General features: G+C 45.8%; 1 protein-coding gene across 3 annotated transcripts in view; it reads right to left on the bottom strand.

Moving 5' to 3' along the window:
- Positions 1 to 15,000, bottom strand: part of bcar1 (BCAR1 scaffold protein, Cas family member) — an 81,788-nt gene that overhangs the window by 37,886 nt on the left and 28,902 nt on the right. The window contains exon 1 of one of the 3 annotated variants that reach the window (XM_069718609.1): positions 8,126 to 8,484. The exons of the other annotated variants lie outside the window; for them this stretch is intronic. Within the exon in view, the coding sequence (XP_069574710.1) occupies positions 8,126 to 8,137 (12 nt within the window). The 5' untranslated portion in view covers positions 8,138 to 8,484. Of the gene's footprint in view, positions 1 to 8,125; positions 8,485 to 15,000 lie in introns of those variants that run through there. 3 annotated transcript variants of the gene reach the window in all.

Genomic DNA, 15,000 nt, shown 5'->3' with positions numbered 1-15,000 from the left:
CCGGGCTGCATCTGATGTGGATCACCATGACGAGGGTTTGTCCGCTGTCCAAAGAGTCCGAAACAAAGCGCTCCAACATCACTCGACCAGATCAGCTCACTGACGTGTGATATTTATTAATAAATCTTTGATGTAAGAGCAAATGAAGTGTGAAGAAACAAATGCTGTGATTACTGCAGCTGTGTATCACCAAGGTGTCTCTCTGTGTGTGTGTGTGTGTGTGTGTGTGTGTGTGTGTGTGTGTGTGTGTGTGTGTGTGTGTGTGTGTGTGTGTGTGTGTGTGTGTGTCCCTGTTGCTAAAGCAAGCCTGGACCTGGACCCTGCCCCCCTTCCTTTCCACACACACATTCCAAGGTCTCCACATGCAAATACACAACTCTCCTATTACCCCACATTCCAGAGCTGTCACAAAACACACACACACACACACACACACACACACACACACACACACACACACACACACACACACACACACACACACACACACACACACACACACACACACACACACACACAGTTGCATTTCATCCTCAAGTTTACAAACAGCAGTGATCTTCTTGTTCCTTCCTTCCTTCCGTTGTTTCTTCCTCCTCATCCTGTTCCTCCCTCCCTCCCCTTCTTTCCGACATCTCTTTCTCCTTCAGTCCCTCCAACCCCCCTCTCCTCCTCTCACCCTCTTTCCTGTCTTGGCATGTCAGACTGTTCTTGAGAAATAGTTGTAAGTGCAGAGCTGCTGTGTACAGGAGCAGAAATAATCCTCCACCTAGCGGAGCATGGAGGATTCTGGAGCTGAGCTGGAGCTGGAGCTGGAGCTGGAGCTGGAGCTGGAGCTGGAGCTGGAGCTGAGCTGGAGCTGGAGCTGGAGCTGGAGCTGGAGCTGGAGCTGAGCTGGAGCTGAGCTGGAGCTGGAGCTGGAGCTGGAGCTGGAGCTGGAGCTGGAGCTGGAGCTGGAGCTGGAGCTGAGCTGGAGCTGAGCTGGAGCTGAGCTGGAGCTGGAGCTGAGCTGGAGCTGGAGCTGGAGCTGAGCTGGAGCTGGAGCTGGAGCTGGAGCTGGAGCTGGAGCTGGAGCTGAGCTTGGTGTTTCTGCAGGACACTGACGTGTAGCTACATCATGTTTACAAGCCCAGAGCACGAGACAGGGGACACGACATGTCTAACCTTGTAATGCTTTGTGCTCTGTGCGGGGCAGCAATGTGTGAAACTGTGTTTCCTACCTTCAGAGGTGAATCCTGCAGATCAGACATAATTAAAAAGAGCCACGTTTATGAACATTAAATAAAAAAATAAAATCAGGATACAAGGTGATACTCCATGAAAACTGCACTGATTTGACCCGTGAGGTTCACTGGATCATGTCTTCTGTGTCTCTGGAGGAGCTCCATGAAGCCTGAAGACCCCGATGACATCATCAGGGTTTGTTCAGCAAGGCAGTGGAAACTAAGACGAAATTTACTCAGCAGTGAGATTCTGAACAGGCGGCGACACTCTATCTGAGCTCCTCAGTTCTCCTGACTTCTACTGGTACTTTCACAAAGTGGTGCCTGAGGGCCGTCTTAAAGGCTCCATCTAAATCAGGGGTCTCCGATAAGAAGCTCTCAGACACTTTATTTTGTCAAAGTAGCTCTCAGAGGAAAAAGGTTGGAGACCCCTGGTTTAAATTATGTTTTGAGGAAACCTTTAAATTCCCCGCAAAAGTCACATCTGAAACCGGCCTGTTTAAACAGATCCTCCTTCACCTCACAACAAAACCCGGGTTTTCTCAAACAGCCCCAGCTGCTAGTTCTGGTTCAGGCTTCTGCTTTACAGGAGGGATGATCCCAGCTGAAGAATTCCTGCCTTCAGGCTCTGACTAACAGCACAAACAACAGCAGGGATTGTGTAGCCTGGGGCTCAGCACAGACTCAGGGAGGCGTGGCCTGAGGTTGCCTAACCTGTTGACAGAAGGGTGAGGTAGGAACTTATGAGGAGCTGCCAGACTGTTCACAACAGAGAGGAGGCTGCTGCACCTTATGCACCACAGAGATGCATGCAGGGATCAAAACATCACAAGAAACCAGCAGAATGGACTGAATACACTTCATACCAGCAACTTTCTTCCTCTTACGTCCAAAATAATCAGTTTCCTAATTTTATTCTGTTCTCTGACGACAAAACCGACCAATCAGCTGTTACTGCAAATGGCTGAAGAGCCTCATATGAAGTCTGGACAAAGTCCACACATAGAGCACCAGACAGGTGACTGTTGCTCACCAAGGGGGGAAATACTGGGTTTGGTTGAGGCGAGGGGCGGAGCCTAGGTGGAGCATCCAGGAGGGCCTGTCCATAGACTCTATATAAAACTGTTCGTAGCTTCCAGCTCTGAAAAATGAGGCTGATGTGGAAGCGCCTTAAGCTGCAATACCACCTGGTGCCACTAGAGGTCGGCTCCAAAAAGCCTCTATCTGAAAATAATCCTGTCATTAATTAGAAAATAAGCTTTACAAAGCCGTGTTTTTGGCTCCTTGTATAGAAGCACAAAAGAGTTGATTTTGTCCTCCATTAAACTTATTTCAGTCCCCTGAGTGGTGACAGTAATGTGGAAGCAGGCTGGTGTAACTTTAAACCGTCATGTTTTCAGCTTCACATGTATAATTTATTTAAAGTTCTGACTGTTGTTAGCTGTTAGGCTTTTAACTAACCAGTAGTCCTATAAGGTTCAACTCCCAGGATGAAATTTGTTGCGTCAACATTATTATGTGCAGAACACAACAGAGGATCCGCAGCAGCCTGTGTTCAAGAGCTTTACTAACCTGCACTTAAACAGGCAGCGGAGGCCTGAAATGAAACCTGCCGACACTCCTTCAGGTGACTGAGCTCTCCACACCCACCGGACGCTTCATTAAGGACAACTTGCACCAGTTTATTCTTGGTAGCAGAGATTCAACATGGTGCCGGAAACATTCCTCAGAGATTCTGATCCGTGTTGACATTATAATAACATCTGCTGCAGATTTATAGGCAGAATCACCTTCACGACGCAAATTCTCCCGTTTCACCACATCCCAGAGTTCCTCTATCGGTCCGAGATCTCACGCTTAGATGATGCTCAGTTGGTTCTAAGAAAACCGCCACGCCGTCACAGCAGCAGCACCAGGCAGGACGGATCCACGCTGTCACGGAGTTTACACGATGTTTTAAACGTCGCAGCAGAGATCAGAGTCATCGGACCAGGAAACAACAGACATTCGCGTGTTTTGCATCGATCGTGAAGTAATTCGCTTCGTGTTTGTTCTGAACGTGGCTTTAAAAGCTATCGTTGCCTTTCTATCCAACGACCACGCCGCATTCAAAGTCCCGTAAAATAACATTTCCCCCTCGTTCTGACATCCTCTCGGTCTTCATACCCCAATGCATTGAGATTCTGCTCATTAAATATGTAATGAGGAGTTGAACAGGTGTACCTAATATATTGGATTTCTCTGCTCAAAGCGTCCCTTATGATGGAGAAGTCAATCCACTGAAACACAGCCTTCAGCGTCTCAGAACAGCTTTGTCCTGAAGAGCCTTAATGCATCACCAGCGTTGTAACGCTTCATCTCCACAGAACTGCTCCGAACAGAGAAAACAAAAACGACCGAAGGTGTCTGGTTCGAAATGGCTCGGTGACCACGGCGGCATAAATCTCCACGCTGGCGAACTGTGACACTTTGATCACTCACATAAATCTGCTGAGAGAGCTGCAGCTGAGACTGCACTGTTGGCTCTGTGATTCAGCACTGAGTGGAGGGGAAAAACACTCAGTGATTCATGGCGTGTTGTTTGTCTGCTCACTGTAGTCGACGGCGTGAAGAAACAAACGGGTTTCGGTCCTGATCTCTTAGTCATTTGGAGCTTTTAACGCTCACTTATACAAGAATCTCTTAATTCTGTTAGATCTGAGGGGAATTCAGTTTCATGGTTTTCATCATTTAGAGCGAACACAGTTATCTCTCCACTCGTCTGGCTTCAGTTTTCTTCATTACAGTCTGGAAACTCGACTCGTTTTGCACGGATTTATCTGTTTTGAGTTGTTCGTTGTAGATATGCAAAATAACATTTTGCATATCTACAACGAACAACTCAAAACAGATAAATCCATGGTTCAAACTGCATCATATGAAAGTAATATCTTCACTTTCCCTCCTTCTCGGACCAGATCTCAGACGAGCCGACCGTAACTATGATGAAACCCCGGAGACCGTGAAGCACGGAACTTCCTGTTGGTCACTGAGCCTGAACTGATGGCTGACCACGGACTGGATATAAAATTGTTCGTAGGTTCCGGTTCTGAAAAATCAATGCAGAAGAGCCTTAAGCTGCAATACCAGCGAGTGCCACTAGAGGTCGGCTCCAAAAAGCCTCCGGCTCCATAGACTCCCATTCAACTTCTCTCATCAAATCCAAAGTCAATAAAATTTCTCCTGTTGTTAGCTAAAGTCGCTCCTTCTTATTCGTTTTCTGGAGGTCCATCTGAAAATAATCCGTCAATTAGATAATAATAAGACTCAAAAAGAAGTTTTTTGGGGGGCGTGTCTGTTTGATTGACAGGCCTGTGGTGCAGTCAGGTTATCAGCTATCAGTGGGCTCTGTCTCCAGCTTCTCCAAAACCTCCTCAGATCCTCTGTGAAATGTCCCAGAAGCACATGGGACGACGGTCAAAGGTCACTGAGTCACCCTTCCTGGCCTGCATGACACACAGTCACTCCGAGGGTCTGAATGAGAACGCGTTGTGATTGGCTGATTCACTGCTCCACTGACTGACTGACTTTATGGGTGACACACCTGTGTGTGCTTCGACTCAGGGGTCAAAGGTCGGTGAGGATGGCAGAGTTCAGTGGATCTGTGTGTGTGTGGTTTTGTAGATGAATGCAGGCGGCTAATCACCGGAGCAGGAACACGGTGGGGGGGCCAGAGACAGGGTGTGTGTGTGTGTGTGTGTGTGTGTGTGTGTGTGTGTGTGTGTGTGTGTGTGTGTGTGTGTGTGTGTGTGTGTGTGTGTGTGTGTGTGTGTGTGTGTGTGTGTGTGTGTGTGTGTGTGTGTGTGTGTGTGTGTGTGTGAGAGGCAGGAGACAGGAGACAGGGGGGATTCCTGCTGTAAGCCAGGCATCCATGACTCAGTCTGTGAGTCAGGACGAAATACACGGACAGAAAAATGCGAGCTGACACATTGAAGATCCCGAGAATCTTCATACCAACACAGATTATTAATAACTTGAGGTTTATATCTCAGAGCATCACAAATAATGTGTGAATATAAACACATAAACACTAACACACACACACACACACACACACACACACACAGCTGGTTTGAAATAGATGAAGAGGATTCCCTCCATACCTCTGAGGTTGTCCTCTATGTATTGTTTCAACAGTGTGTGTGTGTGTGTGTGTGTGTGTGTGTGTGTGTGTGTGTGTGTGTGTGTGTGTGTGTGTGTGTGTGTGTGTGTGTGTGTGTGTGTGTGTGTGTGTGTGTGTGTGTGTGGAGAGGACGTGTGTGTGTAGAGAAGACAGTGTGTGTGTGTGTGTGTGTAGAGGACAAAGTGTGTGTAGAGAGGAGACAGTTTGTGTGTAGAGAGGACGTGTGTGTGTAGAGAGGACAGTGTGTGTGTAGAGAGGCCAGTGTGTGTGTAGAGAGGAGACAGTGTGTGTGTAGAGAGGACAGTGTGTGTGTAGAGGACAGTGTGTGTGTAGAGAGGACAGTGTGTGTGTAGAGAGGACAGTGTGTGTGTAGAGAGGACAGTGTGTGTGTAGAGGACAGTGTGTGTGTAGAGAGGACAGTGTGTGTGTAGAGAGGACAGTGTGTGTGTAGAGGACAGTGTGTGTGTAGAGAGGACAGTGTGTGTGTAGAGCAGCACATGTTATTGTGTTATTATCAAATAATGTTATTGTGTGTTAATTCTGTGTTTTCTGTATGTTTTCAGTTATATGTAAATTATGTGTTCAGGAGATTTTAATAATAATAATAATCTTTCCACTGCCGCTGAGAAATGTAATCTGGTTCCACTGAGTGTATTAATATGGATACGGTCGGGATGACAAATAAATTAACCTTGAACCTTGTAATTTTATTGCTGTGAAGCACTTTGACCTAATTTCTTGTAATAAATCTCTGTTACAAATAAAGTTTACTATCAATATCATTTATCTTAAGTAACGTATTAAACTTGTATAACGTTACTGACTGAGGTAAACGCACTCATTTGAAATCAGACCTTCATTTATTTTGTCCTGAACCTGAACACACCTGAACACACTCGTTGTTGGACAGTCATGTGACGCAGGTCGATAAAAAATAATAACTGGAGATGCATCTATGAAATCATTCATGTAAAAACTAAAAAAAGAAAAAAATTGTAGAATCAAAGTGCAGTTGGTCTCCCTCCGACTTATTTTCCACAAAAAATGCCCCACTGTTTTTAAATGTAAATATAATACGGAGACTTCACAGCAGAGAGCTGGAATGTTATTTCATATTAATTACACACTAATTACTGGCGTGTAATTACTCGTTACGCACAGACACAGACACAGACAAAGACACACACACACACACACACACACACAGATCTGCCCCTCAGTATCTCAGTCTGCCACATTCCTGACTGTGTAGTTACCCCACACACACACACACACACACACACACACACACACACACACACACACACACACACACACACACACACACACACACACACACACACACACACACACACACACACAGACCCAGTGGTGGGACACAGAGCCAACACTGAGGCAGGAGCCTCCCAGACAATAGCAGGGGAGGACTGTCACTGCCAGTGTCATTCCTCCACACCGAATCACTGTCACACTTCACCATGTCCCTCCGCTCCTTTAAAGCAGACATTTTTCCTCTTCCAGCCCTCTGATCCCTCCCCTCTGTCCTTTGGCCATAAAACCAAACCTTCATTTTGCTCCACTTTCCTCTGAGTCAGCAGAAAGACAGACCATGTCTCTCCCTCCCTCTCTCCTTTCTTTCTTTCTTTCTTTCTTTCTTTCTTTCTTTCTTTCTTTCTTTCTTTCTTTCTTTCTTTCTTTCTTTCTTTCTTTCTTTCTTTCTTTCTTTCTTTCTTTCTTTCTTTCTTTCTTTCTTTCTTTCTTTCTTTCTTTCTTTCTTTCCAGAGCTGTAAACCTTCCTAATTCCCCCCTCTATAGTCCACCTAGGCTCATGTTTGAACAGCAACAAGCAGATAAAACCCCACTGAGCAGCTCTGAGTGTGTCTGCTTCCTCGTTCTGTTCACCAAGGCATCAAGGAAGAAAGTTTAAAAGACAACTTGGGGGTCTTCAAGATCCTGAGAGGAAAGCTGCTCTCAGGAGGATTACAGGCATCAAGTGACTTTCTCCGCATTCCTGACGACACATTCAGAAACACAACCTAGAATTCTCACATTTCTGCTTATTTTGGGATGTTTTATTCATTTCTCACAGCACATATTATTTCTCACTTTTGTTATGTTTTAATGGCTGAAGTGACAAAGTTTTCTAAGTTTGATTCTCGAACTGAAACTTCAAGGACGAAAGAATGTTCAGCAACTTTGACCTTCTTCTGTCCCAGCACATTCCTCTACAGGACAGCAAAGTTTCCTCAACCTGCACACACACACACACACACACACACACACACACACACACACACACACACACACACACACACACACACACACACACACACACACACACACACACACACCCCTGCCAAGAGCCAACAAAAGGTAGGAATCCACAGAAAAAAATGTAAACTCCAGTTTGTCCCTCCTCCCCCTTCACATTTTCCTTTTCTTCATACCCTCCACCCCCACCACACACACACACACTCACACACACACACACACTCACAGCTGGGACATAGCAGGTCCTGCTCAAACACTCACACACTGAACCACAGGAGAGAAAGGAGCAGACAAACACCGAAAGAGCTTCAGAATATTTTAAAAGTCAGCATGCCATTACACACACACACACACACACACACACACACACACACACACACACACACACACACACACACACACACACACACACACACACACACACACACACACACACACACACACACACACACACACACACACACACACTCACCAGATAGTTCATCTTGTCCCTGCTGCAGTGAGGCTGCTGTGCTAACTCCGGGGCAGGGCTTCAGCTCAGCCCCTGAGACACTCTGCTTACTCAATCCTGCAGGGAGAGTAGATCCCAAAAGATTCCCAAAACTCAAGTCTCCTCCTCCTCCTTCCTCCCTTCCTTCCTATGTCCTTCGTGCTCCCTCCTTTCTCTCCTGTGTGTCTCTCCTCTTGTTCAGTCTTGTCCTCAGCAGTGGAGCAGATCTCAACACATTCTGCAGTCTGTGATCTCACCCAGGAAGAATGAGACTGCTGCTTGGCCCATTTACTCCTGCCCTGCTCGCCCCTCTGCTCCCTCCCTCTCCCTCTCTCTCTCTCTTGCCTGAGGAAAAAGAGGGAGGAGTGTGTAACCCGACACGTCACTTCCTGTTGGAGCCCTGATATTCCTTCTGTCCAGTCAGGCCATTGGCTCCAGGAGCTCTTGTCATGCAAATCAGCCCCCCCCCCCTCACACACACACACACACACACACACACACACACACACACACACACACACACACACACACACACACACACACACACACACACACACACACACACACACACACACACACACACACACACATACCCTCTCTCTCTCTCTCTCTCTCTCTCTCCCCCCTGGCTGTGAGAGTCTGTCAGTGCTCTGCAGTGCACACACACTGTAGTGCACATGAAGGCAACATTACCTCATCTCATTGTCTTTACCCTCACATGCCTGCTTCTGTGTCTCCCTGCTAATGAGTCCGAAGCTTCATCAGCAGCCATTACATCAATCTGTGATCAATCATTATTACTGTAACTTTGGAGTCATTACACATCAGGTCAGCCGCACGTGCAGAACTGATCCACTGTCTGCAGGCAGTTCTACATCCACGAGGAAATCAGTTGCACTGATCCTGAATTTGAAATAAACAATAAATAAAACAATACCTTCAGTTTAAAGGAGCAGCTGTTGATAAACTGTCCGTCTAAACTCAGTATGACTCATAAACCTTTGAAACTCTGCTTGAATCCAAAGGGATGAACCTGAAAATGATCCCGACCACATGAAGCTGCTTGATCAGCATTTATTATTACATTTCATTGAACTTCTATCCAAAGTGACTTACAACACACTGATGGTACACCATCGGGAGCAATTTAGGGTTTGGTGTCTTGCTCAAGGACACTTAAGCATGTGGACAGGAAGAGCTGGGGATTGAACCATCAACCTTCTGATTAGTGTGCAACCCACTCTACTGTCTGAGCAAAAGCTTCCCCATTTATGTCCAATCAGTAAGCTGAGACACCAAAGCTCGAGGTTCATGTGTGTCTGTAACCAAGTGTGAGTTCACAGTTTGTATGTTGTAAAATGGTGCCTTAAACATTTTAGGATATTCCTACCAAGAATATTTGTTTACTCCATGTATTTATATTAAAAAATGAATATCTGTTCTTGATAAGGATCAGAGATCCAGCATTGGTCGGGGTACAGTTAGTTCAACAGTAAGTGGGTCTGCTAAGGACTTGGTTGATAATTGTACTGCCGGTTTCTTTTCCATGAGTTTGACTGGTTTGTTTACGACCTGTCTGCCATCACGTTACCACATTTCAGCTATTAACACCACATTAGCAGAAAAGCAACTGTGGCACAACTTTAAATGATGTGGAGAGAAGAAAGCACAACCAACTGGCAACCGGCAGTGACATCATCCATCGGTCGTTATGAATCCTCCAGTTCAGATTCTGTCCGTCACCATCTTGCTAGTTCGGAGCGGTTTGGAGCAGGAAGTGACCATGTTTGGACGAGTTGGGGGAGGAGCCAGCGGTGGATCTGACTGATCTGATTGGAAACCTGACGATACTACGTCCCGCCCACCGATAGCTGTAACCTGACTGCACCACAGGGCTGTCAATCAAACAGACACGGCCCCAAAAACGTATTTTCTAATGAATGAGGGATTATTTTCGGATGGACCACCAGGAAACTAATAAGAAGGAGTGACTTTAGCTAAAAACACAGAGATAACTGATGGAGAAAATCTTTTTTAAATAATAATTTTATGAGAGAAGTTGAATGGGAGTCTATGGAGCCGGTATCTTTTTGGAGTCGACCTCTAGTGGCACTCGGTGGTATTGCAGCTTAAGGTACTTCTGCATTGGCCTCATTTTTCAGACCGAGAATCTACGGTCACAACACAATGCACTGCACCGTGCTGTATATCTGCAGAGCTCCCATGCTGCTCACAGTGGTCTGGACGTCAATACATATACAGAATATGAAGAAGAAATGTAAGTTACAATCCAAATATTCATGTCATGTTTTATCTTTTCCAACCAGCTCCTGCAGATTTAACTGAGACCTTCACTGAGCCTTCGTCTGACCTCGGCTTCAAAGGATAAACAATACTGTGAACAAAGCAGCCGTTCGCCTGTGGCACTTGTGTCACACAGCTGTAATCAGACCAGGTGAGACCTGCAACACTTCTGAATTACTTTAAAGATGGAAGAAGTCTGCACCAAGATGAACGTAAAGACTGCAGCGGCCAAAAAGGTAACTCTCGTATGCACAAAGTCAGTTTGATAAACTATAAATAAAGAAACAGGACGTCCCGACCTCACATCCTGTCGCTCAACCTCTCTGCACGGTCAGACTTGTTCAAATACGCTGCAGATTTTGCTCTAAAACCACATCAAGCGATCGGAAGATTAAAAAAGTGTTCGTAGTTTCTGTTTGAAGAGAAGCAGCGAGTCTCTCCATCGTGTCTGAAGCCAGTTTACGCAAACACAAGGGTCACCGACGTATATCTGCATGATGGGAAACCGTCGCTGTAACAGATGAAGACAGCAGCTCCATATCAGAGAGGAGCTGCTGCACCAGGACTTCACGACTTAATGACACCGAGACAAGAGACGCAGAACAAACAACGTGTGTCAATATCAGCACTTATCTCTGACCTCAAACGCCTTCACACGCACATACAGCAGGTCGGCAAGTCGCGACCTTCTTTCTGAGGAGGCGGCTGCAGGACAGCGGAGGACTTCACACCAGGAGGCAGAGTTTGTGGCCCATCGACGGGCCGCTGACACCGCGTTCACACGGAGACACCGAAGAACTCTCGTGTGATTTCAGAACGTGAACTTGTGTAAATACTGAATGTAAACACTGAACACTGCAGCTGCATCCTCACATGGTCGCAGACCTCCAGAGTGACTCCACCGGGCTGTTAAACTTCATACACTCTGACTCTGAATGTCCCAGCTGTCAGCCGAGACCAGAACCAACTCGGTCTGACCCAAATCAACCCCCCCTCCTCTCCCCCCAAACCATCCTTCTTCCTGTCCCCTAATATTTTAACAACAATAGTCACATTGTGTCTGATGCTCACAGCAGTGGTGCCAACTATCCAGCAGAGAATACCACACCTACACACACACACACACACACACACACACACACACACACACACACACACACACACACACACACACACACACACACACACACACACACACACACACACACACACACACACACACTTCAACCTCAATGACCTGGGCACTGCCCTCTCTGACAACAACAGCCTCTGTCACACTGACCTACAAATGACAAGTGCATGCCACACACACACATGCCACACACATACACACACACACACACACACACACACACACACACACACACACACACACACACACACACACACACACACACACACACACACACACACACACACACACACACACACACAGTAAGTCATTGAGGACTGAGAGATGTAGGTCAGTGGTCTGTGCTGGGGACGTGGCTCCATGTCTTCAGTCTCACTCCAACACTCCTGTTAATAAACTTCCTGTGTTTACTGGATCCTTTAAAACTCTTTCTGGAATCCGGCGAAGGAGAATTTAAACATCCTCACTCACACTTAACAAAGCAATGAGTGGCTCTGTGCACCGGACGGGACAGAGGACTTTTATCTATGAATTACATCTGCATCACCAGTGTTATCATCGCTGACGTTGAAGATGCTCAGGAGGCAGGTTTCTGGGAGTAATTTCCTCAATAAGAAATCTGGTTTGTCTGTATAGATTTTTACTGAAGAAAGTCATTTTCTTGTTTGTGTAAAAGAATAATAACGTGAGCGTGGAAAATCCCATTAGCTGTGTAATCTGATTTCCCAGCGTGTGGTTTCTTGTGTACATATTACTGTACCGATTGTTCATTGATTCCATTTGTTTCTGGTGAAGTGGAACAAAGACTGAAGTTCACTCAGAGCTGCTGCTCAGGCAGTCTGATGGTCAGCTCAGTGGGCCTGATGTGTGCTGGAACGGGTCAGACGCTGATATCCCGGTTGCAGCTGGTTCAGAATTTTGCAACGAGGCTCCTGATTGGTGCACGGAAGCGAAGATGATAGCCATCATCACCTGCTCAGGTCACTGGACCAGCACCTCTAAGTGGTTCCTAGAACCAGACCAGGCCTTTTCAGTGCAGCTCTGGGTTCCCCTTCAGATGAGGTCATCACCTTCAATACCAGTGTTCAAATCTCATCTGACAACACATTTAATCTCACTGTCATTTCCAGATGAGGACCAACCTTTAAATATATTATGATTTATTTTTTTTATATAGTATTAATGACACATCATGGATGAACCCAGTATCACGGCAAAACGTGAAATAGACACGCTGGCCCACTACAGCAAAACGTGAAATATCCCACTTTGGTTTGTCTTTACATGAAAGTTACACGTTTTCCTGTAGTGGATGGAAATGAAACCTACTGCTACTCAGGAAAATGAAATGTATAGCGAAAACACGTGGTTGGTGTTCAAAAACAAAAAACAATGCTGCTACATCCTGGATTCAAACCTTGTCGTCTCGCATGGCAGCCTGCAACTAAAAATGCCCCAAAAATGGCCCATGTTGCCTTTAAAGCGGGATCTTGGTCACATATTCCTGCTTCACATGACATTTACGCGTGTAACTTTCACACTTTCAAAACATGTAACTTTCATGCCTAGACAGGCCAAAGCGTGGCTATCTCACATTTATCTGTGGTGGACCGGCATGTCTATTTAACGCTTTGCCGTGATTACTGGGTTGCATGGATATCTTTGAATGTTGTTTTGATTTAATATTGTTTTTAATTTCTTCAATATGTTTTTTATTTGTTTTTATTCATTGTTAGTGGCCTCATCGCCCCCTGCCTCTGATTGGTTCACCAGATTTGCAGCCATCATTTGTAAACCGAACAACAGGGTTTCTGGTAAACATCATGCAGCCACAGGCGGTCCAACACGCCACCGAGAGGCCCCCACAGCTGCACAGTGTCAGTCAGCTGCCTGACTAAAACTAATTAGTGTCTGTTCTCCTCTGGCGTCGCAGCTCTTCACACACGGCGCAGATTAAAATCCATCAGAAATAAAAGCCGAATCGGCTGAATGCCAGCGTGTGTGGATGAGCATCTCCTCTCTCCTCTCCATCATCAGTCACTTCACTCCTCCATTATCTTTCCATTCACATGGTTAATAACTTCATTAACCCCTGTCAGCTCTCTGCTCCGGTCCAGCAGCTGACACACACTCACTGACAAGTGTGTGTGTGTGTGTGTGTGTGTGTGTGTGTGTGTGTGTGTGTGTGTGTGTGTGTGTGTGTGTGTGTGTGTGTGTGTGTGTGTGTGTGTGTGTGTGTGTGTGTGTGTGTGTGTGTGTGTGTGTGTGTGTGTGTGTGTGTGTGTGTGTGTGAAAGTGTGTTCATCATTTAGGCTGCTTATTATAACAGCAGGTGATCTCTCTGCTGAGTGCACGATACAAATGGACTGAAAACAAGTGAGTTTGATTTTTTGTGATGTTCATGCTGTCAGATGAGAACTATTAATATCAGCCTGTTGTACCGGTGACATTTTAGAGATACAAGGTTTTCACATGTAGACCTTCAGTGTTAATGTGACATTCAGCGCTGATGCAAGAGGCCACACATAAGGACAGTTACTTTTAATTCACCACAAGCAGCAGAGAGCAACAAAAGACTCATTGTGTTGACGCAAAATGACACACACACACACACACACACACACACACACACACACACACACACACACACACACACACACACACACACACACACACACACACACACACACACACACACAAACACAAACACTCACAATGAAGCACAGTCGGACTGGTGTGTGTCCTGATATGATATTCATTTCCTGTGATTGTGAGTCAGTGATTTATAAGACTGGGTTCTATTGTTGGGTTCTGTTTGGGAATGCAGCGAATGCACCCGGTGGACCTGACCGACACACACACACACACACACACACACACACACACACACACACACACACACACACACACACACACACACACACACACACACACACACACACACACACACACACACACACACACACACACACACACACACACACACACACACACACACACAGAGTCCTGACCATCACTTCCTACTGCAGCAGGAAACAACAGTTTGTGTGGAAATAAATTTCAGATGATCAGTTTAAAAAAAAAAAATCCAAGTTTGTTCCAGTAAAATAATAAAATAAAAATAATGAGCGACAGAATGAGTCGACACGACGTTTTATATTCTGAGTGATTCATCTCTGTGGGACAAAAAGGTCCAACACACGTGATGTAAACCACAGTCGATTTAAATTAAGTACATATATATAATCTCATCTGGTCCAACCACAGGCTAGTTAGTAGAACACTCTACTAATTATATGACTCCTCCCGCTGATGATGTGACTCTGCCTACACTTCAACTGGTGAACAGCGCCAACCTGAAGCATCTCTACATTTCACAAAAAAAGAGTCAATCTTATATGAAGTGATTCCTACTCGGTTT

Source organism: Brachyistius frenatus, unplaced genomic scaffold (assembly GCF_029030835.1).
Source record: "Brachyistius frenatus isolate BFR_SWC_R1_liver_20210118 unplaced genomic scaffold, ASM2903083v1 Contig_194, whole genome shotgun sequence".
Taxonomy (NCBI): domain Eukaryota; kingdom Metazoa; phylum Chordata; class Actinopteri; family Embiotocidae; genus Brachyistius; species Brachyistius frenatus.
The sequence above is the reverse complement of the archived record's forward strand: the minus strand, read 5'-3'. Positions and strand labels throughout refer to the sequence as shown.